General features: G+C 43.6%; 2 protein-coding genes across 2 annotated transcripts; one reads left to right on the top strand and one right to left on the bottom strand.

The window, feature by feature from the left end:
- Nucleotides 1-2706: 2706 nt before the first annotated feature.
- Nucleotides 2707-4805, top strand: LGALS3 (galectin 3; the record flags this gene model as incomplete). Its single annotated transcript, XM_079537942.1, has 5 exons — nucleotides 2707-2724; nucleotides 3128-3391; nucleotides 3601-3689; nucleotides 3918-4086; nucleotides 4650-4805. The coding sequence occupies 5 exons, from the start codon at nucleotides 2707-2709 to the stop codon at nucleotides 4803-4805; spliced, it is 696 nt and encodes a 231-aa protein (XP_079394068.1).
- Nucleotides 4806-7426: 2621 nt separating this feature from the next.
- DLGAP5 (DLG associated protein 5) lies at nucleotides 7427-25801 on the bottom strand (the record flags this gene model as incomplete). Its single annotated transcript, XM_079536675.1, has 18 exons — nucleotides 25555-25801; nucleotides 23699-23907; nucleotides 23154-23246; nucleotides 21498-21582; nucleotides 19269-19367; nucleotides 18151-18221; nucleotides 16242-16507; nucleotides 15881-15999; nucleotides 15669-15798; nucleotides 15208-15293; nucleotides 14592-14752; nucleotides 13972-14064; nucleotides 12222-12441; nucleotides 10978-11209; nucleotides 10572-10629; nucleotides 8873-9041; nucleotides 8444-8493; nucleotides 7427-7549 (listed from the first exon to the last, which is right to left on the bottom strand). Exons 1-18 carry the CDS (start codon nucleotides 25793-25795, stop codon nucleotides 7427-7429), a joined length of 2505 nt encoding a protein of 834 aa, XP_079392801.1. The 5' UTR covers nucleotides 25796-25801.
- Between the last annotated feature and the right edge of the window lie 718 nt (nucleotides 25802-26519).

Here is a 26519-nt window from a genome sequence, read left to right as displayed (position 1 = left end):
TGGTAATTCCAGTCTGTGATCACTGGTGGCTGCAAAGGGGCACAGGAGCTTTGGGTCAGTCTCTGAATTCATTTTTCGTACAATCACAGCACGGCCTGGGTTGCAAAGGAGCACGGTGCTCATCCAGTTCCATCCCCTGCTGTGTGCAGGGTCACCAACCAGCAGCCCAGGCTGCCCAGAGCTGCATCTTCTGCTTGGTCTTGTGCAGTTCTTCAGCGTAAGCAACCTGTTTGCCCTCTCCTCCCTTTTTAACCTGAGCTAACAGAGCATGCAGTTAATTGACCCAGATGGCAGTCATACAGTAAATATTGCTACGAGGCAATGACACGAAATCTCCTCAATAAGCACAATTAAATAGACTGAAGCTCTGTGGATGATTGCAGGGCAGCCTATCAAAGGGAAACGCTCAGTGCTGTGTTGTCTTAGGGCGGGTGGTGCCAGGATGTCCTGTGAAACAGCACCAGGGGTGGGGTGAGCACTCAGCTCCACAGATCAGCTCTGCCTTTGTTTCTGGATTACCACAAAATGATGCTGTCAGATAAACTCAGGAGGAAGCAAGTTGTGTTTGGAGAATGTTTCTGGCCCTCGTGGTCCAACCCATCAGTTCTCCAGTTCCTTGATGCTGCAGCTGCCCAACAGCACTGCGTGCAAAGGCTTTCTGAGCCCATTCAGATGAATGATGGACCGGAGCACCTCCCTTATGAAGACAGGCTAAGGGAGCTGGGCTTGCTCAGCATGGAGAAAAGAAGGCTGAGGGGTGACCTCAGTGCAGCCTTTCAGTACCTAAAAGGAGCCTACAGACAGGAGGGGAGTCAGCTCTTGGAAAGGGGAGATGACAGCAGGACAAGGGGAAATGGTTTGAAGTTGAGTGAGGGCAGATGGAGGTTGGATGTCAGGGGGAAGTTGTGTGCTGTGAGAGTGGTGAGGTGCTGGAACAGCTGCCCAGAGAGGCTGTGATGCCCCGTCCATCCCTGGAGGTGTTGAAGGCCAGGTTGGATGGGGCCCTGGGCAGCCTGGGCTGCTATGAAATGTGGAGGTTGGTGGCCCTGCATGGCACAGGGGGGTTGGAGCTTCATGATCCTTGAGGTCCAACCCGGGCCATTCTGTGATTCGGTGAATGAACCCACGCTCGGGTTCTGTTTCCTGTTTTCATTTCTGCTTTTGTAACGCTGTGTCTGTTGTGTAACTGAAGCTGCAACACTTTTGCAGCAGGAGATGAAAAACACCAGAACCTCTTGGAAAAGCCCTCTGTCCTGGGCTGCACCCTCAGCCTGCCTGCGCAGTAAAGGCATTCCAGCACTCCCGCACATCTTTGCCTTTTGCACCGCTTTAAGCAGCGCTGCCATCGCTCCAGGAGTGGATTCAGCGTGCTGTGCTGGGCTCCTGCTGCTCGATCTTTGAGGTCTTTTTCCAACCTCGGTGGTTTTATGGCTCTATGATCCTATGACTCACGTCGGGCGCCGCCGGGATGGGCGATGGCCCAGCAGTGAGTTGGAACCTTCAATGCATCCGATTCCTCCGTGTTCAGTGGGGTGGCATTCCTAACAGCTGGGAGGGGACGCCGCGGGTGTCCTCGTGCCGTGCTGCCCGCGGGGCTGGGCTCCGCTCGGTGCTCCGCCCCGGGGCTGGGGCAGCTATGGGTGGGGATATTGCCCAGCCCCAGTGCGCAGCACGACACCCGGCCCTGATACACGGCCCGACACCTGCAGGTAAGGGAGCTCCGGGAAGGGGTTGAGTGCTGGCACTGGGGGTCCGGGGTTGGACAGAGCTCCCATCCTTGGCGAGTTGGGTTGTACGGCTTTGCCCACCATCCTTCACGTGTCGAGGTTGCTTTGCTTCGAAATCCTTTTCCCAAATGGTTTCCCAATGCGTGGCAAAGGCTGAGCCTGGCAGGAGCCGACGTGATGGTTGGACTCAGCCATCTTAGGAGGTCTTTTCCAACCTTAACCACCCAGCGAATTATAAAGTGGGACTTTCAGAACTCGTGGGGTTCGTTGGCACCTGCCTGGCTGTGCTGGGACCGCCTGCAGTTAGTGGGGCACTGGGTCCTGCACCCTGGGAAGCAGAGGGATGGAAAAAGCAGAAGGCAAATATCTGCACTGCCAGGTTGGGGCAGCTGAAAGTCATTGCTCCTGGCCGGTGCCTGCAGGAACTGCTTGGAAGTCATGCAGGCTCTGTGCTGCCTTTTGCTGGGGGAAGGGTTTGGTGCTGGGGAAACTCAGCATGATTTCCTTATTGCTGAAGCAGGTTTGCTCAGACCTTTGTGTTACTCAGTGTTTTATTTGAAGAGAATTAGACTTCTCTGCTTTCCGTTTGGAATTTTCCTTTTTCCCTCCCATTTCTGCCTCTCCCTGTTTGTTTTTTTTTTTCTTCTCCTCTCTTGGTTTATGAATGCACTCTTTGATAGCAGGAATTCAGCCCCAGGCCGCAGCATTTCTGCATGGCGCAGCTTCGCCTTTTGGGGTGGCTGCAAACCCCAAAGCAGACCACACATCTCCTATAGGAACAGCACAGGGGGTCCCCCTGTAGGACCCCTCCTCTCCTCTCCCATCCCAGCTGCAGGCCGGGCCTTTGGGTTTGGGATTCTGTGGCACCTCTCGGCCCGGCAGCGGTTGTGATGGAGGTGGTGAACCACAAACAGCCGTGTAACCTGGGAGGGGCACAAAATGACCTCACGATCTCCTCTGTCTTTTTGTTTTAGGAAAAATGTCGGACGGTTTCTCTGTGAGTATTGATTTCTTGAACAAACACGCAGGGGCCCCGTGGTGGTCATTGCGTGAAGGTGGGGACTTGTGGTGGGACTTGGCACAGCTGCCCAGGGAGTGGTGAGGAAATCATCCCTGGAGGCGTTCAGGAACCGTGGGGATGCATTGTGAGGGACGTGGGCAGTGAGAATGGTGATTCTGAAGTCTTTTCCAACCTTAATGATTTTGTGATTCTACGATTCTGCATTGTTACCAATCCGTGTAACACCAATCAAGGAGCATTAAGGGACTTTTGGGTTCTCAGCACCACTGGGCCGTTCCAGACGCAGCGCTCGGCATCACGCAGGCCATAAAGGCCAGGTGCTGGCAGCCCTACTGGATGCTGCCTGTCTTTCTCCTCCTACTCTCCCCTCCATCCCCAGCTCTCTGACGCCCTGCCTACTCACAACCCTGGTGCCCCCCCAACCCAGGGCTGGAACCAGCCCCCAGGTCCTGGGGCCTTCCCAGCGTACCCTGGATACCCTGGGGGACCTGGACCGCATCATGGACCACCTGGACCGCATCATGGACCGCCCGGGCCATTCCCTGGAGGACCACCAGGGCCTTATCCTGGAGGACCGGCAGCAGCAGGACCCTATTCTGGAGGACCAGCTGCACCATTCTCCGGAGCTCCAGCTGCTCCACTGGTAACAGCCCAGACATATTTGAAAGCTTTCGCTTTCTCTGGTTGCTCGTGGTGCTCGGCTGTGGGAGGGACCTGGGGCTGCACGTCCTTAGGAGTTGCATGAGCAGCCACACTGCTGTCACACCAACACCCAGCCCCTGCCTGACCGTCAGGCCTGTGCTGCTCGCCAACATGCTGTTCTGCTAACACCAAAATCTCTGTCCTCTCCAGAAAGTCCCCTACGATCTGCCTCTACCAGCAGGACTCATGCCTCGCATGCTCATAACCATCACGGGGACTGTGAACCCAAACCCCAGCAGGTACGGATGGGTTGCGGCAGCGTTAAGGGGCACAGTTCACTTTCTGAATAGCACCCACCTTCTGTGAAATCGTGACTCAAAACGACTGTGCAAATCCTCCAGAACCGCCCTGTTGTTACCCAGTGGGTCCTGTGCATTTATGTCCGCTTGCTGCTGCTTTCCAGCAGCCCTGGGAGACAGCTCGTGTCTTCTGCAGAAAAAACAGCTCACTGATTATTGCCTTTGCAGGTTTTCACTGGATTTCAAGAGGGGGCAAGACATTGCCTTCCACTTTAACCCCCGTTTCAAGGAAGACCACAAAAGGGTCATCGTCTGTAATTCAATGTTCCGCAATAGCTGGGGAAAAGAGGAGAGAACAGCTCCTAGATTTCCATTTGAACCTGGAGCCCCCTTCAAGGTAACAACGGAGAAAAGAAATTAAAAAAAAATCTGTTATTCCCATTTCTTATTGCATTCTCCCTACTGGTGCTGTCATTGTGCAGCAGCTATTGGGCAGGTTGCTGTAAGGCATCCATTGTCACAGAATCACAGGATGGCCTGGGTTGCAAAGGAGCACAGTGCTCATCCAGCTCCAACCCCCTGCTGTGTGCAGGTCACCAACCAGCAGCCCAGGCTGCCCAGAGCCACATCCAGCCTGGCCTTGAATGCCTGCAGGGATGGGGCATCCACAGCCTCCTTGGGCAACCTGTGCCAGTGCCTCACCACCCTCTGGTGAAAAACTTCCTCCTAAAACCTGCAGTGCAGTCCAGCTCTCTCCCCAGTCTGTTTCTCCTGCAAAACAAACGGGTGCACTCTGCCCTCCCTGCATTTCATGCTGCTTGAAAGGCGTAGTCATGGGACAGACACCGCAGCTGAATCATCAAGGAAGATGAGCACAGCACGGCTCTGGGGAAGGCAAAGGTCACCGGTGTTCCTGCAGCTGATGGTTCCAATTTGGCTCACTTTGCATTTCTCTTTCAGCTCCAGGTGCTCTGTGAGGGGGATCACTTCAAGGTAGCAGTGAACGATGCTCACCTGCTGCAGTACAGCTTCCGTGAGAAGAAGCTGAATGAGATCACCAAGCTCTGCATTGCTGGGGACATCACTCTCACCAGCGTTTTGACCTCCATGATTTAATTAGCAAGCTGTACCTTTAACACAAGTCTAGCACTCTTCAGAGAATTGTAACAGGAGTGCCTTCCTGTCTGATTATTTTGAAGCAATAAAGCATTTTCACAAGTAAAATTTGGTTTTGGTTAAGACGCAAGCTGTATTTGGATGTGGAAGAAGCCGAATTCTTGCTTTAGAATTTGAAACTCTGCCAGAGGATAATGACTATGAGTCATTTCTGATTTGCAAGAAGAATATGTGGGAAAGCTGTATGTAGCCTACAGGCAGTTGTCCTGTGAATGAGTTAAGATAGGGCTGAAGATTACTGCTGGAAGTCCCAGATAACTGATCAATGTTTTAGCCTCAGTTTCTCTGTTAGTAGAGCAGTCATTCCTTTTTGTATCAAAGCAGTGCTGCAAAGTGGTGCTTTGGTTCTCTCTAAAGGGGAAACACGAGAATAGGAATTGCATGGCCAGGCTGGGAAGGTTTGTGCGTAAGTGACAAAGTGCCACTTCAGTGACCTAAGCAACACCAGAGAACACTGAAAGCTCAAGAGTGTTCTGGTCAGGATCAGACAAGGCATTTCAGGAGGGGGCTCAGAGTCAAGTCTGGAGGAAGCAAAACTGCCCCCCTTCTCCATTTCAGACTTGTTTTGCCTGCACAGCTGCTTAGAGTGGCCTAAATCTGCATATCCTTGTCACACTTCCAACCCAAGGGAGGTGCACTCCTTACATACATTGCACCCATCACACAGAGCATGAGCCCTGTGGTGCTTCTCCCACCTCAGCACTTCCCCATCAGCCAAGAGCAGTTTCAGGGGTGGGGTGGAGGTTTACTGGCAAGCTCAGCACATGAGTCACGCTGGTAAATCAAGTATGACTCACAGAAGAGAGAACATTCTTCCAGTCTTGTCTGCAGAACAACGTCGTAAGAGCCACTACTGGAGTTGTTTAGGATCTCTCCAACACATCCCATAGCCTTTTGTAACAGTTGCTTCATTTATCCATGGAGTTGCCAAACAACAACCCCAGTGCTCAAAGTTCTTGCCTAGGACCAGCACACCACTAGTAGAGCCACTGTTACCACTACTCATTGCAGCTCTGAACACTGAGAAGAGGTACGGCCTTCAGTACCTAAAGGGAGCCTATAAAGAGGGGGGGCAACTCTTTGAAAGGGTGGATAACAGTAAGACAAGGGGAAACGGCTTGAAGTTGAGGGAGGGCAGATGGAGGTTGGATGTCAGGGGGAAGTCCTGTGCTGTGAGAGTGGTGAGGTGCTGGAACAGCTGCCCAGAGAGGCTGTGATGCCCCGTCCATCCCTGGAGGTGTTCAAGGCCAGGTTGGATGGGGCCCTGGGCAGCCTGGGCTGCTATGAAACGGGGAGGTTGGTGGCCCTGCATTGGTGGGGGGTTGGAGCTTCGTGATCCTTGAGGTCCCTTCCAACCCGGGCCGTTCTGTGAAGAGCTCTTACTGACTTGCCTTTTATCTTTTTGAAGCTATCTATAAAACCAAAAGTTCATTCCAGCACATTAACCTGGGTCAGGTCAGCTTCCTCCATTTATTTCAGAGCTATCAGTACACAACTTCCAAGTCAGAACTGCAGTCAAACAACAAAGCCCCAGATGTAACAACAATGCCTTCTGCTGAAGGGTTTGTGTGGCATTTTGCTTAGCTGACAATAAAGGCCAGTGGAAGAATGTGTGCACCACACAAAGAACAGCATCACAAGAAGCAGGCTGATCAGGCACCTCTTAAAAATATAAGAACTGGAGGTACTCTACTACATATAAACTCCATGTTGGAGTAGCAGGAACTGGCACACTCCTTGTGCTTATATATTAGTCCAGATGAGAGAAAGATGCAAGAGGAAGCTGAGGTTAACAGCCAAATGTTCAAGGAGAGTGGTTAAGGGACTGCCAGATGAAAAAGAAAATGGAATTTAGCTTGAAGGTACTTAATGACACAGCTCAGCACTGAGCATCTTCAAAGATCCATCCCTATTAACACACTGTAAGGAATAGATATTATCTGGTTTTGAAATGCTTCGTAACAGCAGAAATTCAAGCAAGTGATTGTTAGGCAATAGGAAAAATCCCACAGGAAAGGAAAGAATCTAACCTCATCCCATCTGCTGATTAGGTGCAGTTAATGCACAGAGTACTGGAGCTAAAGGCTGCAACAGCACTGAATACAAAACAGTGCTTTGGGGTAGATAACAGGCACCTCTGGAGGTGCCCTCATCACAAATGGAGATAGGAGCAGCTAATGGAACATGTCTGTTACACAACCCATATCCCATCTCTCATAAAAACAACTCACAAAGTAATTAAGGCCAAGACAGAAGAGATTTAAGGTGGACAGTTTTATAACTCGAAGGAGACAAGACATACATGAAATTATACACAAATAAGAATATTTCAGAATATTTCATTGGATGCAGGAGGTAAAGCCAGCAAACTGCACAGCAATATGCACAGTGCAGCGACTGCACCACTGCTCACGGCAGATGTGTTACCAAGTTTTCTACCAAGTTCCACTCGAAAATACCACAGGTGTCACAAAGAACACAGCTCAGGGGTTGCAGACGGTGTTCCAGACAGCTTCTGTTTTCTACTGAATAGAATTTACTCATTTCAAATTTCCAGTCATTCATTTTTCTCCAGAGGGAGAAAGAGGAGAAAATACAATCAGGTCACTGAACGTTTCAGCTGCTGTGAACTTCTGGACGTTGTTCTTGACTGGAGTGAAGGGAAGCTCAGCATCCAGCATGGGCTATGGGAGAAATCAGTGGGAAATAAGCACTCAAAAGCAACTGGTGTCTGCTCTACAAACCAGCACTGCAAGGGCACACAAAACAAGCTAATGGCAAATCCCCTATGGGCACACTGCAGCTTCACAACACGCACAGCAAAGACCTGCCAGGGAAATCTGAAACCCTTCCTGAAATGCACAGCAGTTTGGTGGATGCAGAAATGCTCACGTCCTTGTCTTTATGTGGTGCTTGGAGCTGTGCATGTCGCTTTGAAGAAGTCATTCACCACTTCAAGTTCCATGGCCTTCCTAAGGAATCCTGCAAGCTTATTTCTAGGCAGAAAATAAGGAACCAGTAGGTGGTCCTTTATGAAGGCAGTCATTACTTAACGCAGTAATCTATAAGTTAAAGAGGATTTTTTTTCCTATTTGAGACCAAGAAAGTTGTACAACCAAGTTCTTTTAGCTGCTTGAAAGCTTTTGTACATCTGTTTTTCCTTGCTGCACCTTGCTTCTGTTTGCAGAAGTTAAAACTATAGAGAGGGGATGGAACAGAGTTGGAAAACTCCAAGTAAGTGGAAGGAAGAGGTCAGGTGGTTCATTATGTTAGTAAATATCTACAAGGAAATCCACAAGAAAAGTCATTTTAGTGATCAGCCTAAAGAGATCAGTCATTCTTCTGTTACAAGTCTCAATTTGTCCTGTGTTTGATGTGTGCAACAAGGAATGAGTGTGAGCCAAGACAAGGGGACAGGAATTGTGGCCTGCATTTATTAGAGTACGCTGTGTGCTTTGGTTTGATAACATCACCCTCCAGAGCTTAATTTACTTCATGTAGAAACTGATTCTGCAGAAAAGGTTAATGGTATTGTTAACAAGCAGACTGTAGCCAAATAAACTGAAAGGTCAACTTACTGTATCTGAAGGATTTCTGTCAATGGAAGCCAAATCTCTCAAGAAAATGTCTGAAAAATAAGAACACTTTGTTATTTTCTTCTGAGGGTTAGCCTGATATTGCTAAGGCTGAAAAAAACAGTATTGTTTCCTGCATTTACTGAAGCAAAACAGATCAGCTTGCAACTACTTCTACTGCAAGCCTCTTCTAGCAGCTTTCTGCTTCATGTACCACAGGGCAACTACATAGAAAAGCCATGGGAACTGTTTGTTCACGTGCAGAGCACAGATAAGTCATGCTAACAAACACAGGTTTTGCTACAAGCACGCACAGACTCACAAAGCTACAACAGCAGTGATTTCAAAGAGTAATATTTAGACTATAAAGTCTGTAGAACAAACATAAGAACCCAGCAATACCACAGACTGCAACAGCTTGAAGATGGGTACCCATCTGATGCATTTTTGGTTCTCCAGGCTGAGTGAAGCTGAACCCAGTGCACGTACCCTTCTCTGGGCTGCACATGGTGGGATCTTGGCCCTGTTGCTCTGGAGCAGACAGTTCCATCTCTTCCATGTCATCCACTGCTTTTAATTTACTGCTACAGTTTTCCAGCACCTGAAAAAACAGGAATTTTAACTGTTCCTAACCCTCTGTAGAGCTCAGATGTCAGCTGTGTTTGCTTCCCAGAGAGCCAGAAGCAAAACATCAGTGCAATCAGGACATAAAGCAGTTTGAATGACACCAGGAAGCTTCCTTTTCTATTTTGTCTGTTGTAAAAGGCACTTTGGTAGCTTTGATGCAGCAAGCACAAACGAGAAGAGGTGGCCAGGACATTCAAGGGAAGCGAGTTTACAAAAACCAACACATCTGTACTGTGTTAAACAATTCATACATGACATCTACAGGTCTCACTGGCAATTTAGGAGAGAGAGCTTTTGAACTTGAGCTTGTACAAAGGTCAGGAAAAGCAAAGCTGTGAGCTTAACACTGCGATTTATCTCCCGTGAACTATTTGCCAAGCACCCTCATAAATGGGATTATCTTTTGAAGAGTATATAAGGAAATTCCTCCACAAATGGATTTTGAACTTAAAGTGCCAAAAAGCATTCTGAGGTTGTTCTCTTGTGAGACTTTACCTCAGAAAAATACCACCAGCAATACCAAATGTTAGAGACTGCCAGATTCCCCAGATAGTAGCATCACCAACAAGTAATTCCTCATGTGACTTGTAAAAACAGCAGAAAAAAAGAAGAGCAAACAGTAACAGACTTTAAAACACAAGCATGTACGTGTGCACATGTATGTATATATAAAGACTGCTGCAGCAATGTACAGATCCAAGAAGTAACAAACACGAAGACCCTAGATTCCCAATGAAAGGAACTACTGTGGAGGCTGCATTCTGGACTTTAATGGCTACTCAGAAGCTGGCATGTCACCAAGCCCACAGACACATCAGGACACAGATTCCTGAACTCTGATGCCTGTGCTACCAACTATGCTCTTGCTGCACCTTTGAACAGTTTAACAGCCTCGTGCTTTGATGTGGCAACAGAGACCCAGAGAGCTAGAGACTATTATTCCTTTCAGGCTTAGCCCCCAATTGCAAATCCATTTAAAAATTCACACCAGAAAAACAGGAGGGGACTTGAAGGAGCAGTGCTGGGACAAGTGATGAGCATCATACAGCAGAGCCAACAAGAGCTCCAAAAGGTAGCTCCAAAAATAGAGAGAATGCAAGAAAGCTGCAGCAGTCCTAATCTGTGTCCTACAGAACAGGAAAAAGCCTCATCCTGAGGAACACCAAAGGTACTTTTAATGTTTGATCAGATACCCAGGTACCCAGGGCTAATAAAAACCAACTGTGAAACCAGCAGATCAGGTTTGGGCACTTGGGCACCCTTATCCTGAGTGGGACAGGGCAAGAAAGAAGCAAGTGGAAAAGCTTTGAACACAGCGCTGAATTTCCTCAGGCAATGAGAGCTGCTGCAATAGGTAGATTTGAAGCATCAAATCACTGTTCTGCACACAAGCATAATGAATCAAGGTGCCTACCCACTTAAGATGTGAATATCTGTCACTCTTTGCCTTCAGCTAATAGTAGAAAGATGTTCAAAGGACATACATGAACTAAGCGTGACTTACCCAGGTGCCCTCAGCTGCGCCAGCAACAGGATTGTGTTCTTCTGCAGCTGGGGAAATGCTGAAAGAGAAACAACAATCTTTTAATTCTTCTCAATCAAAAGATTGTGACGTGCACAACTGATTTGAAATTAGCTTTCCAATTCTGCTTGCTGGTTTGGCACAAGTCAGCTATGTAAAGTTTTCTGGACAAAAAACCCCCAAACTCCTAGCCTGCAATGAGAAGACATTTAGGCAAAGCTCTTAACGTCTGCTTGAGGAATGGAAAAGACAGAATGACTTCACAACCTTTGTCCCTCCCCCACTGAAAGAAGGTTAACACTTAATGGACATCAAGATTAATTCTTCTAATTGAAACTGGACAGTTATTTGCACAAAGCTCAATTAACAGCTGCCTGAACGTGGCTACCTTTGTTCAAGAAAACCACCAGGGAGAGTTGTTTCAGTGGGACATGGGTGCACTTCCAAACGCTGTGCTGGGTGGCAGCCTTCGAGCAGTGGCGTTGTTTGTTTTGCAGTTGTATCCTCAGGGTTACAAGGCACAGAGCTGCCCTGCAGCAAAGCTCTTCTGGATGATCTTGGAGCTGTCAGACCTTCCCAAGTCTGCTGCCCTGATCTGCGAGGCGTCTTTGAAAGTGAACCTGAAAAAGAGCATTTAAAGCTTTGTTACAACAGCAATTTCCAGAGGATGGAATGGTTAGGATTCTAGCTAGTAACACTCTACTTTTTCTTGTGTGTTTTACATAAATATTTTATTTGTTCTGTACACTGCAAGCAGAAATTGAAAAAATGATGTGGTGGCAACCACAGCAATAAGTTACAAAGCTACCTTAACACCAGCTAAGCAATTTAGCACTACTACTCTTCACACAGAACCTGAAACAATGAGATTTGCTGTTCTCATTAAATCTACGCGGTGGGAGCTGTTGTCATGAAACTCAATATCTCATATTATATAATTTTGATAGAATTAAAAAAATTCCTAATTGATTTTTATAACACTCATTGAGAGAATCTTTGGAAACTCAAGATCATCTTTGGCACTTGAAATAGGGGAGAGAAGCAGCGCAGCTGTTAAACCAGGATCACAGAAAGCACGAGCTTCACAGATTGCAATAAGATAAATGCCCAAATTACAGCCTTGTTTGGAGCTTCTGCTCAAGAAAAGCTTCCAGCAGCTTTCCTAGCAGATTGGAATATACTGCAATCTTGTTGCACATGAATTCTGATTACAGATGTGCTGTATTTGCAAGCTGGAAGCCAGCACAATTTAGTTCACACTAATTCCAATTCCTATCTTACAAATAAAAGCCATCAGCCTGCACTGACTCTGAACGTGCTGCCTGCTAAGTCTAGGAATGCCCAGATGAAAATTTCATTGCTAAATGTATGTTAAGAAAAAAAATGGGTCCAACTGCTTGTAACTCTGTATCTACGTAAAGATTTCACATCATGCTGATTTGAGCAATTATGGCAATCATGCAGAACGGTTTACTTTGGTTCCCTGACGTAACAAATCATTAGATGAAACATTAATTGTGCCTAGCACTGGAGTTATATCCAGTATAAACAGCATAATCTGTCTGCAGTGAGCTTGGTTCAAATCTCTTCAGCATTTTCAGGTCAGAGAAATAATGATTAAGCTTCACCCACCTGGAAAGCTTTTTACAGGGCTTTCAATTCTGAAAAATCCTGCTTCAAAAACCACTTTTTCTACTTCTGGTTGCTTATCCTGATACGCACTATCAGCAACTCCATCCTGCTTCGTTTTATCCCTCATAGCAGCTTTCACAGCAGCAAGCCTCTTTCGGGCAGCAGTCCTTCCAGCTGCTCCCAGCTTTGGTTTACAGACCATATTTGGAACAGTCTGCTTCTGAAATAGAAAGAAAATAGAAGCTTCAGGCAAATAGCTGCACGTGAACATCCAGGAGGCTGCTGGACACAGACAGCAGCAGGCCTCTGCTAGAGACAAGACCTCTGTTTATCTCCAGAAAGTCTTGGTCTGCCATTTATCTGCCAAGGTTCATTTACAATGGCAGTTTTAAGTCAGTTTCTCACACCAAGTTCTCAGCTCACAAATACTTGGTATAAATTTTCCTTAGTGCTTTCTCTAACTGCTGTAGTTAACGTTTTTGAAAAGAGTGGGGTGCAGGGACTCCTAGTGGCACGGACATAAAGTAACTCATGGGCAGACACTCGTTAAGCAGTGAAGTCTCTCCTGGCATTCATATTTCAAAGGAAGTTTTGTGTCGTGTACAGTAACTACAGTTGAGACATTTATGGTCAGCTGATGTAAGACTACACTTCCTCCAGTTCCATGTTTGGAGTTTCTTATTGATCTTCACATCATTGTTATGATCAGTTGAGCAGTCTCGAGGAATGGCATGGAGTTCAGGCAATGTGAATATGATTCTTAATGCTGATTAATGCTGAGTGATTAAGAACAGCTACATATTGCTTGGAGAAGAGAAGGCTCCAGGGAGATCTCATTGTGCCCCTCCAGTACTTGAAGGGAGCGGATAAACAGGAGGGGTAACGGCTGTTTATGAGGGTGGATGGTGATAGGACAAGGGGGAATGGTTTTAAAGTGAGACAGGGCAGGTTTAGGTTGGATATGAGGAGGAAGTTCTTCAGCCAGAGGGTGGTGAGGCACTGGCACAGGTTGCCCAAGGAGGCTGTGGATGCCCCATCCCTGCAGGCATTCAAGGCCAGGCTGGATGTGGCTCTGGGCAGCCTGGGCTGCTGGTTGGCGACCTGCACACAGCAGGGGGTTGGAGCTGGATGAGCACTGTGCTCCTTTGCAACCTAGGCCATTGTAGGATTTTATATTCCAAACCAAAATGTCAATAAAATAACCTATATTAAAGTCTATTCTGCAATAATCAATCCCACATTTGGGGCAGTGTCAGACCTATTATTGCTCAGAGGATTAGTTGCCCATGGTCCTACCTTAATAAGTCACCTTTATCACTTAGCACTCACTGCTTCAAACTGCCAGGCACTTCTAAATTCCTGTGACACATCAGTGCCAACACGAGTAGCTCAGAGAAAATGTTTCACATCCAAAGGGTAAATTTCTGTTCCAAATTTAACTCATTTGTCTTACTAACAAAGAGTTCAAGGACTCCATGAGCCATTGCTAATTCTCAGCTCTAATCTTCCCAACAGAAAGGAGCAACTAGTACCAAAAGCAGCAATTCTGAGCACACATGCAAGATGCAAAGAAGGAAGGTGAAATTTGAGAAGAATTTTGCTGGACTTTTTGATCATCACCAACATCTATAAGCAGGGCATTAGAAGGAACTTTCATTTAAGAAAAGTATTCAGTACTGCAATAGCTTACCAGTTATTTTAAATATCTCAGTACATCATTGTATCTGAATGCTTTAGGAGCCATACGTACCTTGACAACTTCTTTGCCTGGTACAGCAATTGGTTGCCATTTGTTATCTTGAAGCTTCTGCAGATTATCAAATTTCTTATTCACATCTTCAATCTATTGGAAATCCCAGAGAAGTCCAACTTTAATTTACAAGATTTACAAGACTCACACACACAAAAAACCACTGGTTTAGGAAGTTAGATGAAATGCACAGCCATGCTTATATTTGTTAAATACTTCTCCTTCAAACACCAAAGCAAACTAAAGCTTTGCAATGGGGTTGGACTCCATGATCTCTAGAGGTCCCCCCCAAGCCCTACAATTCTGTGATTCTGTGTAAACCAGCAGATGACCAGAAGAAACCTGAACTGCCCCCAGAGACACAGCAAGCCTAAGTTAGACCTCTTTTTCCAGTAACTGGTTCTACAAAAGATTGCTTAACTGGTCCATGAAGTGTAAAACCACAGCATACCAGCTGGTGCTATTCACTGTTACAAAACGTTAAGCAAGGACGCATATTTTTAACAGAAAAAAATATCTGAGTCTGAATATTCAAGTGAATAAAATAGATTCACTGCATTGTTTGTAAGTACCTCCATCATTGTGTATTTATTACAGTAGGCAAACCTGCAAGGACATACCTGAAAATTAATCATATCCCAAAATCCATCCAAGTCTGTACACGTCGTTTCCTTTTCACCCCGCTTGAATTCACAGTTATCCACCAGCCCTTCAAACTGTTTAAACCTTTCTGCTACAAGCAGTCTTGTCTGACCAACTGCTGTGCGAATGAGATCTTCAGCTGATGGTAACAAGAAACCAAGGGAAGAAATTAGAATATATTTAGAATATACTGGAATAAGCCATCATTCCTCAACTGATATAAATAAGTAACTGAAGAGTTTGGAATCTGCTTGCTCTTTAAACTAAGCTCAGACCTGCAATGCAGTTTACCTGCAGCCCATCTCTCCACTGAAATCCTCTAACCTTCCTTTGAAACAAAATAAAAATAAAATTGCTACCAATTCTGCAAGTCTTTGAAATAAAAAAGCACAGGCAAGTTAAGACATTTATATATATTTCTTAAATCTCATGCATTCAGACATACTTAGACTTCACAGAAAAGCAAGAGGCACTTCAACATTAACTACCAGCAGCTCAGCATTCACTACTGTCACTTCAAACATCACACTTAAGATGTAACATTAGGAGATGAGCCTACTATTACTAATTATGCCTATCACAGCTCAGTCTTACCATCCTCTGGAATGTCCAGCTCAAGTTTTCCATCCCACTGAAGGCACTGAGACATCAGTCTTTCTGTCTCAGATTGTAGAATGTTTCTTAAAATAAATAATGAGAAAAGTAATTTGAGGATGTTCCAACTGTTGTCACTATTTGTAACTGTTAATTATTATTCCCCTTTTGCTTTCAGACAAGTTACACAGTCTTTGAGCAGAACCCATTAGATTGCTTCAGTTAAGACTAGCTGTAATGTAATTTATATTAATTTCAAGCTTTATGTACACAGGATGTAGCATTAGTCTTCAGAATTTTATATTCTTTACTTGCACTAACAATAGGAAAGGAAAGACAGCAATGATGACCACCAAAATTGCTACTGACAGACATCAACCATCATAAGCTACTGCTTGCAAGTTGTTACTTGTTCAGGACCCAGAACAGACGACCAGGAAGGCAAACAAATAGACACAAACCTGAAATAGGGCACATCATGCTCTTGCTCTCTTATATCATCCGACTTTGTTTCAGTCACTGCCATTTCTGTAGATACAGGAATTGTTTCGTTGGATCTCTGAATGGAAGCCTCCTTATCTGATTCGTGTGCTGAGAAATATGGAAGGCATTTACTCAGAATCTGGTGAAAACTAGAAAAGGTACAGTGATAAACCATACGTGAACTTGATACCTTCTCCTTGCAAACTTGTAGTCACTTGCTGTTCTTGAATGTCTTGATCAGAAGGTGAAATCTGACTTCTTAAATTAGGCTCCTGTACCTTAGTTTCACTGGATTTTTCAACTGTATTACTAAGGGGAAAAAAAGAAAAAAGATAAGCTTAAGAATTAAGAAATGTTGAGAAACTGACCTCAAATACGACCAAACACACAAGGCCTCGAAATTCTGAAGACTATTTTTGGTTCACACAACAACTGTGATCAGGTGTATCAACAACTTGTTACACATGGAATCTCACGACAGAAACACCACTTCCTCTGTAGCATCACAAAAGCTGCATTGCATTTTAGGTTATTAGAAGCAAGAATCTTACACTGGAGATTTGGAAAAATCCCAGAAGGCATCAGGTGACAAAAATGCATTTGCCCTAGATGGAGTCATGGGTGTAACTTTGTAGGCTGTTAGTCCTTCTAAGGGCTGAAACACAAAATTCTGTGGTGCAAAGGAGCGCGTTCTGGGTCTTCCAGGAGCAGAGTTGTTCTTTTCTACGGATGTCTGTTCCTGTTTAAGTTCTGATGCTGAACAAATCACTGGGTCCAGTGGAGCATTTTCGTTCACTTCGTGTTTAAAAGGAATTATCTGCACAAACAAAATAAGCACCATATTACCAAATCACAAAGTGTTTGCTAATAGATGTTAGCAGAATTGTAAGATGACTGCTTGAAAGCCAACAAAAAAGGAACAATTTCAGGTAATTTGCTTTCTACAACTGTGTGCATGTACAGAAGTCTTGATTTACCATAGGCCAACTAGCTTTTGACACCTGCAAATCATTCTCACAGCAGGAGTAGCAATTGACTACGAGGAATGTAATAACCCACTGAAGGGGCCAGAGCAGCAGAACACCTGGCCTAGTGGAGCAGTAATTCAAACCAGCAGATGCTTCTCTCATTGTTAGAAGAAAATGCTTGAAGGTGATGAGCTCAAGAGCTGAGTAGCATACTGGCTCCAAATCCAACGAGGCCTGTGGAATAATCAGTTTATACACACAACCTAACTTAAAGGCTGAAGAACAAACTAACAAAAGTTGATAGTTGAGGAATGCAGCCCAAGAAAAGGAGAGTACAAGTGCACTTAAAAGCAGAGAATGCTGTTGAAAGAGAAGGAAGTTCACATTCCTATGAGATGAGCAACAAGGCAATTACTCAGAACATTTCTGAGGTACCTGTATTGAGATATTGTCAGCTCAAATTAGCCAAAAGATCTGAGACCGTTTCTTGAGCAAAGATGTATCTTCAAGACACTGGAAGTTTTGTTGTACTTTAGATACCCTTGCTTGGAATGTAAGCTTTGAATTTTAACAGATTTCTTGTGGCAATATGACTACGGTTACAGCAAGGGCTTACCACCTGGCAGCATCAAGCAACTCCTGCTTGTGAAGAGATCCTTATCTGAATTAAGATACAAGTGCCTTTTACCTCCTGCCAGTGTTTGTGCACAAAGAAACCAGCTTGAAGACAATGCTTGTACACAGCTGCAGCTGCTGAAATAGAACTGGAGAAGGGAGTTGTGGGGGAAGCACTAAATGAGAGGGAAGAGTGGAGTGTAGGGAGAGGGAAGGAAACAGATGCTTCTGCACAGGACTGTCAGGGCATGAATAAATACGTGAATCATTTAGGAACCTGAAATGGAGGACACACTGCATTCAAATACAGTGGTCTCTACACAGAAGCAATAAAGTTTAGTCTGCATTTTCAGGGGGATAATAAAAGTGACCATCTTTAATTATAGCTGGGAATCTTTTCCCCTGTGATATTCACCATGTTCTCAGCATTCAAAAACTGAACATGCATTTCATCCTCAGATTCTAAAGCCTCACATTATTATTCCCTGATCACTGAAGGGATGCATTCAGAGTAAGCTGCAGGAATAAACGCACCGTGTGAAGTTTATAAACAATTCAATACAACCAGAAAACTGAAAAAGGTCTTTTTTTTTTTTTTAAGTAGTGGAAACATCACGTAAAAGATTTGTCATGCAAGATCTCAAGTTTAAATCACTGTCCAAAGCTGGAGGATTGGTAAACAAGTCATCCACACCTGCAAAGCAAATTTAGTCTTAGGTCTTAACAGTACAACATAAGTACAGTTTTGTCCCAAAATCTATCAGTGAGCTTCCTGTTACTTTGACACACGAGTACAACTATATTTAAGAAACACGTGCACTACTATTTTTGCTGGCTCTTAAATCAGCTTTTCCATTTCAAATATTTCATGACCTACCTCTATGACATCAGGTTTGACTGCTTTCTTCTGCTTTGCTGCATTTGCTGGCTTTCTCTGTGACACGTTACCTGAAGAGGAACAAACTCCAAGTCAAAACACATCTGATTAAAAGAATCATTCACCAGCATTTTCAAAAGATTGATGCAAAAGTCTGGTGGTTAAAGACAGGGAGAGATGGCTTTGCTTCAGGAGTGGGAGGGAGCTAAAGGGCAGATACCTAATTGCAAGTGTTCATTCAAAAGAAAACCTGGCCTAGGATTTAACAGCCTAATAAGAGATAAATCACTGGGAAAAGAGATTCATTAAGCCACCAGCCTTCACACATCGTCAGGTGTTCAAAAGAGTCACCTCATTTCCTTAAAGGCTGAAGTGACTGAAGTCAAATGAGTTTAGATTGTGACTTTATGCATGGCACAGGACTTCTACAGATGGATCAAAACCATTACTATCATGAGGACAAGATCATACTACTAAAAATATCCCCTTCATTAAACCATCAAATTCCCCTACTTGAGTAAGCAAACATGAAGAAAAAATTCCTGAGTTGGAGAATATGGGCTCCCATCTTGTCCAGACATAGCTATTCTTTATGAATCTTATCAATCCTTAAGCAGTAATGCACCAAACTGGCAAATCTTTACCAGTCCAGTTTTTGTTCTTTCAATCTATAATTATTATATTGATATTGACAGCCCACACAGATGGATTTTTACAGCAAACTGCCCAACGTTGGTTTCAGCATCATTATTTAAATATTCCAACATAGTTCCAGGTGAGATTTTAAGTCATGGGTGTTTGCTCATTTTCTTATGTGACAACTTAGCACGATTGCTTTGGTCTATCTATTCCAAAGAGATGCTACACAGCAGAATGTAGTGTGCTAAGCCAGTTCAGAACAAGCTGATATGTATCTGTAGAGCAGAGTGTCTGGGATAAACAAGACCCTAAAGACAACGCTGTCCTGGTGTATCACTTGACAGTGAACTTAACAGCAGTACAGATTCACACATCGTTTCCAGTTGTCACGCACACAGCATCAGCCAGGACACCTCTCTACACCACATGAAATCCTTAGATACCAGCTACACGTGGCTTATACTTACTGCCTCACTTACCAGTAGCAGCTGCTGTTGTTTTTGGCACCTGTCTAGCTGCAGAGGCAGCTGCTCTGGTGACTCTTACATTTGATGCTGTCTGGACTGAAGGCTGCAACACTAAGAAATATTAATTCCAGAGATTACAAAGCTTGCTCAGGTGATGTGTTTAAGTAGTATAATAAAAAGTTTTGGTTTTGCAGTGATCAGAAAGCTGTACAAGTAACTATCAGTTGCATTAGTTAGTTAGAATCATAGAATGTCTTGGGTTGGAAGGGACCCAAAGGATCATCGAGTTCCAACCTTCCTGCCACAGGCAGGGCCACCAACCAGAATCAAGGAGTGGTTTTGTCACTTCTGTGCAAGGAGTGCTAAACAAAGGCAGCACAGCTCAGCCTTGGCATCAAGGCAATGCTCTGCAGAACCTTGACAGAAAACATCTCCATTGTACAGTAGTGCTTCCAGTGTCACGATAAGAGCAACATATCAGCGTGCCAGATGCTAAGCACAAGGCTTAAGGAACCCTCCTCAGTGCTCCTGCAATCACTGAGTTGACATCATCCTATCTTTCAGATGAAGCTTTCTGGAGGAATAACTGGTAGTTATCTGCACAGCTGGAATCTTCAGCAACTCTGTAACACCCAATGATGCCTTGGTCATTACAGTAAAGCATTCTAAAGTGTGAATTTATTAAACTACGTTAAAGTATCCTTTAATTGTAATCATACCTGAAATATTTTTTTTATAAAATATGACTCAAGTTCATGCACTGCCATCTTAATTGTTTTCATCCATGTGTACCTTTATTTATTACCTTCAAAACCAGCAGCATTAACACACTCAAAAATTTAACAGCTCTTTATTTCATGCTCTGCCTTTCTATATCTGCAGGAAATCTAGTAGCCCACTTGGTTACTGTTAATGATATTTGTCTCTTACAATGCTGCTCTGCTTCCCACAGAATTGCTGTTTGATAAGTTGGGAAAAAAATTACTTGCTGAATAACCATAACGTTGGATTTACCCAAACATACACTTCCCTAACGTTTTCATGCTAGTGTTTAAGCACATAATGCATAGTCTTCATTCCCCAAAAGCATTATCAAATCTAGTGATCAATCTAAATTAATGTTTTAATTGTTATTCAAACACTGATGAGAAATCTGTTCAGCACTCACTGAAAGCATGAATGAAATTTATTTAAATAGACATCTGCTGCTTGCTGACTTAATTACATGGTGATGTGAAAATAACTTCACAGTGAATTACAGAATATCATGTGTTAACTATTCTACATGACTTAGCATTAACAACTTGAAGCCTTGACACTGCAGCGCTACCAGGAAGAATTTATTATTAAATGTATTCTCTACTTGCTTAAACAGAGATGGCTTGGGTTGGTTTTGTTTGATTTTGTTTTGTTTTCTCGAGAAATGTATGGAATCTTCACTTTGGAAGTGCAACAGCTAGACAGATACAGAAGGAGCTGTTTTGAAATATGAAAACAACAGATTGTGCTTGTCATCTATGGAAGCAGGCAACCACACATGTACTCAGTTACATCAGTGTGTATCAGAAGTTGGGGCTCTTGCTCCCTGTGCTGTATGCTCACGTGCTCTGCCAGAAGACCATTCTTTCTAAACCTATTTCAGTGTCACGTTATGCAACAAGTTTCACGTAGCATAACTACGGCACAGTATCAAACTTCACTCAAAATATTTACAGCTCACATAATTAGCTGTTTTGGGGGAGAGCTGTAACACCAAAATTCATATTTTACTCATATCAGCTATCTCTTGTTTTTTCCAGTCATTTAATCTATAATAACAGCAGCAACATGTGATATTTCCCTTAGAGGTAAATAGGAAGCTCTGTATTGCTCCAGCTGTCAGACAGCTAGCAGCCATGCAATTCTGCCTATTGACCTCCTTCTCCCTTTCCTGCAGTGATCACCAGTAACCACAAGTGCATTAAATATCCTGCATTCCACCTCCCCCAGTCTACAGAAGCTACAAGTGCATAAAACACCTACAGTCACATGATCCATGGTCTTTCAGCAGTTGCCTTTGTTTTAATTGCAAGAAACTGTCATCCTAACAACTCTGTTGTTCCCTAAACCCCAACAACACACACTGGGGATGTTTCCTAAAAACATTCCTTGCCTCACTCTCACAGTGCTACAACTACTGGCTCAAAAGAATAACAGCCATGTCCTTTCAGACCCAGATGTGGGATCGTTCTGGTTTCATACCTTTGCCCTTTGCAGCCATTTTGTCTGTGCTCATCTGCTTACGTGCTGCTTGTGCGGGGCGCACGCTCTGCCCATTGGCACAGACCTACAAAGGAACATCACATTTCATGAAGCACCAGGATTGCCAAAGTGAAGTAGCCCAGCTTCTTCCCTCATCTTGCTCTCCTAGGCTCCAGTAAAACAAAAGGCAGGTAATTTAGAACCAAGGTATTTGTTTTACAAAGGTTTTACAAAGGTAAAAATGCCAGTGATATTAAGAATAACTAAAATAGCTCATTTCAGATATTAAAATACCAACTAATTAAGATTTTATCTAACAGAATGAAGAAAATTACTCAGTTCACTCTGAAAGTAGATGGTAATTACTGTTGCATCTTGGTACATATTGTGTGATCTAAAAGCCACTTTTCAGGAAAAAAAAAAAAAAAAAAAAAAAGATCAGAATTAACTCAGTTCTCCCTTCACGCAGCCAGGATTGGAAACCTTCCAAATGCATTCAAATTACATAAGGCAAGATTGCTAGATGCAAATTATAGCTCCCTTTGCAGATTACTGCAGATGACATTCCTCAGAAAACCTACTTTTTAATACAAATAAAACCACGAGCCTATCAAGATTCCTAGTAAAATATGCCAACAGTGAATTGACTCCAACTTTTAGCAGTAAAGATTAATCATGGGTGATAGCTACAGTAATTGCTTTCCAACAACATACATCTTCATTTGTAAGGCTTGAAGGCTGCAGCATTAAATGGAAGATTGCACAACTGCTACGTCTTCTTGGACTTCTAGCCACTGGTTCTACTTAATTATCCAAAATAGGTGGAAAGTACAAGACAAAGATCTTCTTGCATAGGAAATTCTCAAAATAAAACAGCTTCATACCCAGCTTGTTGAAAATAATACATTTGGCAGTGATAGTCTTACATACATTAATGTGGGGTAAAATATTCTACAAGTGAGGTATTTCATCTGTATGAAATTAAGATGCCAAACCAATAAGATTTCAGATCTGTCACTACAGGCTCCATGCAATCAAATGTATGGGGTCTGATGGACATCTCAATCACACACCTTTAAACAGGTAGCTAAATAAGATGGCATAACATACAATAATGCTTTGAGGTTGAATATTAAGAACAAGTGCTCTTCCCCACTGTGAGAGCAAAAATGTGCACAGTGTGTAACAAGCAGTCCATTTGCTGGGTTCAACTTTCTGAAGCTGCAGTGAAATGCAGAAGAAGAACTGACTTCATAGTCTGCATTCACAAAAGACTTTCTGCGGCCAGGAGAGCTTCACAGGTTCTCCAAGCCAAAGTATTTACTTTCGGTCTCATTACTGCCTCTATTCTTACTTGCATTCCTTGCTGACTGCAATAATATTTCAAAGGGAAAAAGGAATCTGAAAGATCATTGCACTTTTCTCTGTATTGACTCAATCAAACTCTGTAGCTCAGTTCAACACAACGCTCAAATCACCACAATAAATTCTATCAGCTTGCTGAAAGCTTTTCTGACCTAATCTGCCCTTTTCATCAGGAAAACCTGCTTGGAGGTATCATTTTTCACGTCAGAATACAACCCTGATTTACATGCTCAAGGATAATCGCATCTTTTTCTCCCAATTTATTCACTAAAGTTCATTTAAGAGACAAACCGTAGAGGGCTTCAATGCAGTTGATATCGCAGCCTTTTCTGTTTGGTTCTTGGCCTTTGATCGAGTAATCCTCTCAGAGAAAGCAGGAGCTGCCTGGAAACATTCCCCAGGAAACAAGGTTAACATACTCCTTTCTCTCCCTGCCATCACTGCCAGAGTGAGCAAGAAGCCTAAGTAGGTAAAGCAACAAGCCTGTGCACTTGAGAGTCAAAACATATCAAGTGAGTGATTTGAAAAAGTCAGATGGATTGAATACAAACAAGTTACCAGTTCTAAAACAGCTTAGCCCTTTTATTTGCAGGTGAATCACTATTTTTTGAGCTGAGGCCATAGTCACAACTACAAAAATTAACACATCTCTTGTATTTCCTGCTTTGTTCAAAAAAGAATGAAATTACTCCCTTACCATTCCTTATTACAAAATATTTATGAATTCTTTATACTATATTTACTTCACATAACTTGCATAAAACTTACATAACCATAAGTTTTAATGTCATACGCTACATAAGACTCATTTAGAAATTTAATGTTACTCTCATTACCTTTTCTTTTGGCTTTGTTGTTGTGGGAACTTCAGGTGCAAGTGAAAGAAATCCACATGCAGTAGGTTTATATAACCCAACTTTAAACACACCCTTTTTTGCTTTTTCTCTTTGTTCTTTCAGTTTTCGGAGCTCCTTCTCTTCTTTATAGCGTTGAAGCATTTCCCTGCGTTCATTCACCCTCTTGATGGCTGCATCTGTAGATTGTTCTGAGGTAAAGACAGACATGATTTATTACACTGGAGATATTTTTCATCCAAGTCAAAGTCAGAAACTAAGCAAGTTGGAGAACTGCTAGACAAATGTTGCAAGACCCAAGATGAACACACCAGGTCAGCAAGAAGAGTACAAGGATGTGGAACTTTTAGAGCGGGTCCAGAGGAGGGCCATTAAGATGATCAGAGGGCTGGAGCACCTCTCCTGTGAGGAAAGGTTGGGGTAACTGGGCTTGCTCAGCTTGGAGAAGAAAAGGCTCCAGGGACAACTCATGGTGGCCTTCCAGTGCTTGAAAAGTGCATAAACAGGAGGGAGAGCAGCTGTTTTAGGGTGGGTGGTGATAGGACAAGGGGAATGGCTTTAAACTGAGACAGGGGAAGTTTAGGTTGGATATTAGGAGGAAGTTTTTCATCCAGAGGGTGGTGGGGCACTGGCACAGGTTGCCCAAGGAGGCTGTGGATGCCCCATCCCTGCAGGCATTCAAGGCCAGGCTGGATGTGGCTCTGGGCAGCCTGGGCTGCTAGTTGGTGACCTGCACACAGCAGGGGTTGGAGCTGGATGAGCACTCTCCTCCTGTGCAACCCAGGCCATGCTAGAATTCTATAAAATGACTGCCTGGAATACATGCCTGTACTTTTCAATGTAAGTTTTATAACACAAACGCACAAACTGTCAGCTTGCTAAAAGCTCTAAATTCTCTGCAATGTATTCAGTGATAAATTCCAGCTTACAAATACACGTCCTCAAATCTGCATGCTAGAAATGCTTGAAGTTCATGCCATTTTATAGTGTACAGGCTGCTCCTGCAAGGCTATTAGTACTAAAGTAAACACTTAGGCATTAGATTGTTGATTAGCTGTTTTGTACCAGCTTCTCTACTGAAATACTTGCATGGACTGTATGGCCATGTTCTATGAGTTGCAGTCAACTCTACAGTTGTGTCGTTATCACTGGAAGCTGAAGATCAAGTCAGCTTTAGATACCAAATACTGAAGTCTGCTGGAAGCTCAGAGTAAGTGACATGAAATGTGAGAGAACAAAACCTCGTGACGTGTCTGTCTGGAAAAACAAAACAAACCTACTGAATGTTAAAGTTCATCAAAGATGACCAGGCTGTAATTTCTCAAGTTATGTATTTGATGTGATTCCATAGGGATTTGAGTCTTTCCTTCAATTATTTTTTCCTATCAAAATACTGAAGGTGGAGAACACTTTAATACCATTAAAGAGTTACTTAGTTCTTTAGCCATCAGCACACAGAAGAGCCACACAGGCAGAATCCAGTACATGCAAGACTCGTTTTCCCACAGAAAGGAGAAATTGACAAAAAGGAGCAAATTAAAAATAAAATTGTAAGATACATTGCCAATTTCTAACCATTCTTAAAGCCTGTGACAGATAGCAGTTTTACAGAGATGAGATTATAAATCAAAGGTTCACTTCTTGAATAACAAAGCCATCCTAGTGAGTATTAACAGCACAATGCATCCTTCCTTAGGAGGCTGTGGACAAAATTAAGACTAAAAACAGTCCTGGAGTCATAAAGGATGGTATTAAGTCTATTTTCTTGATAGTTATAAATTAAAACATGGAGACCACATTTAACAAATTAAAAAGCTATATAACAAGGCTTTACTTACTCTGTTTCAAACTGCTGTTCTCCTGCGAGCACGTTTCGCTTGCCCCACTTCCTTGAGAAATCCCCCTCGTTTTTGACACCTGAACATTGACATCTGTCAGTCCAAACTGTCTGCCCTTTTCAAACAACTTGTGTCTGCTCTCCTTTTGGAGCATGGATTTTCTGCGAGCAACTTTCGTTCTGATGGTTTCTGTACTCAAATCCTTTTTGTACCGACTGACAAAGTGGGAGGTAGCAGCCATCTTGATTATCCTGGACAAAAATGGTAACGATAGGAAAAAAGGAGACAAGGTTTGTTGTGCCCTTTTTAATTCGAGTTTGTACGTCACAAAGATAGATCTAGCTTCTTCATTGCTGCATTTGCTCTGGTACATGTACAAATGACAGTTTCAGCAATGACTCTTCATTTTATGTAGTCAAGGTGCTCGTTTGCTTGCTAAGTAATCAACTCTGAGACAGAATTAGCAGGGAAGGCTTTGTCATTGCCAGGGACTGACTAGCCTGTTTTCAACACAGATGTTTTTCTCGTTAAGGAGACAAGCAAGCAAATGACAAGGTTGTAGGACAATACTTGGAAGCAGCATTGCCACTAAGCATTTACTTTATGCCCTATCTGATGGCAAGGCATTTTTGTCATGCATCAGAGTACTTGGCTCTGGTTCCTAATCGAGTTTCCAGGATGCAACTGTAACACAATAGCATTTATTTCCAGCAGGATTTCTGCCTATTTTTTTTTTTTAACTTGAGGAAGACCTGATGAAAGCAACAGTGGATCTGTACATGCTGTGCTTACTGCAATGCAAAAAGCACGAATCCCTGCACCCTACTGAAGCCTTTTTGAGAGTTCTCATGCTTCTGGGGAGGGGAATATAAGGTGAGGCTGTGCTCTGGGGCTGGCAGTGGCAGCTCCTTATGCCCAACTTCATGGCAGTAGCTATGCCCAGAATAACTCGCACATCACCAGCA

The sequence above is a fragment of the Tetrao urogallus genome (assembly GCF_951394365.1).
Source record: "Tetrao urogallus genome assembly, chromosome: 6".
In the NCBI taxonomy this organism is placed as follows: domain Eukaryota; kingdom Metazoa; phylum Chordata; class Aves; order Galliformes; family Phasianidae; genus Tetrao; species Tetrao urogallus.
Note: the sequence above shows the minus strand (reverse complement) of the source record. Positions and strands in the feature narration are given on the sequence as shown.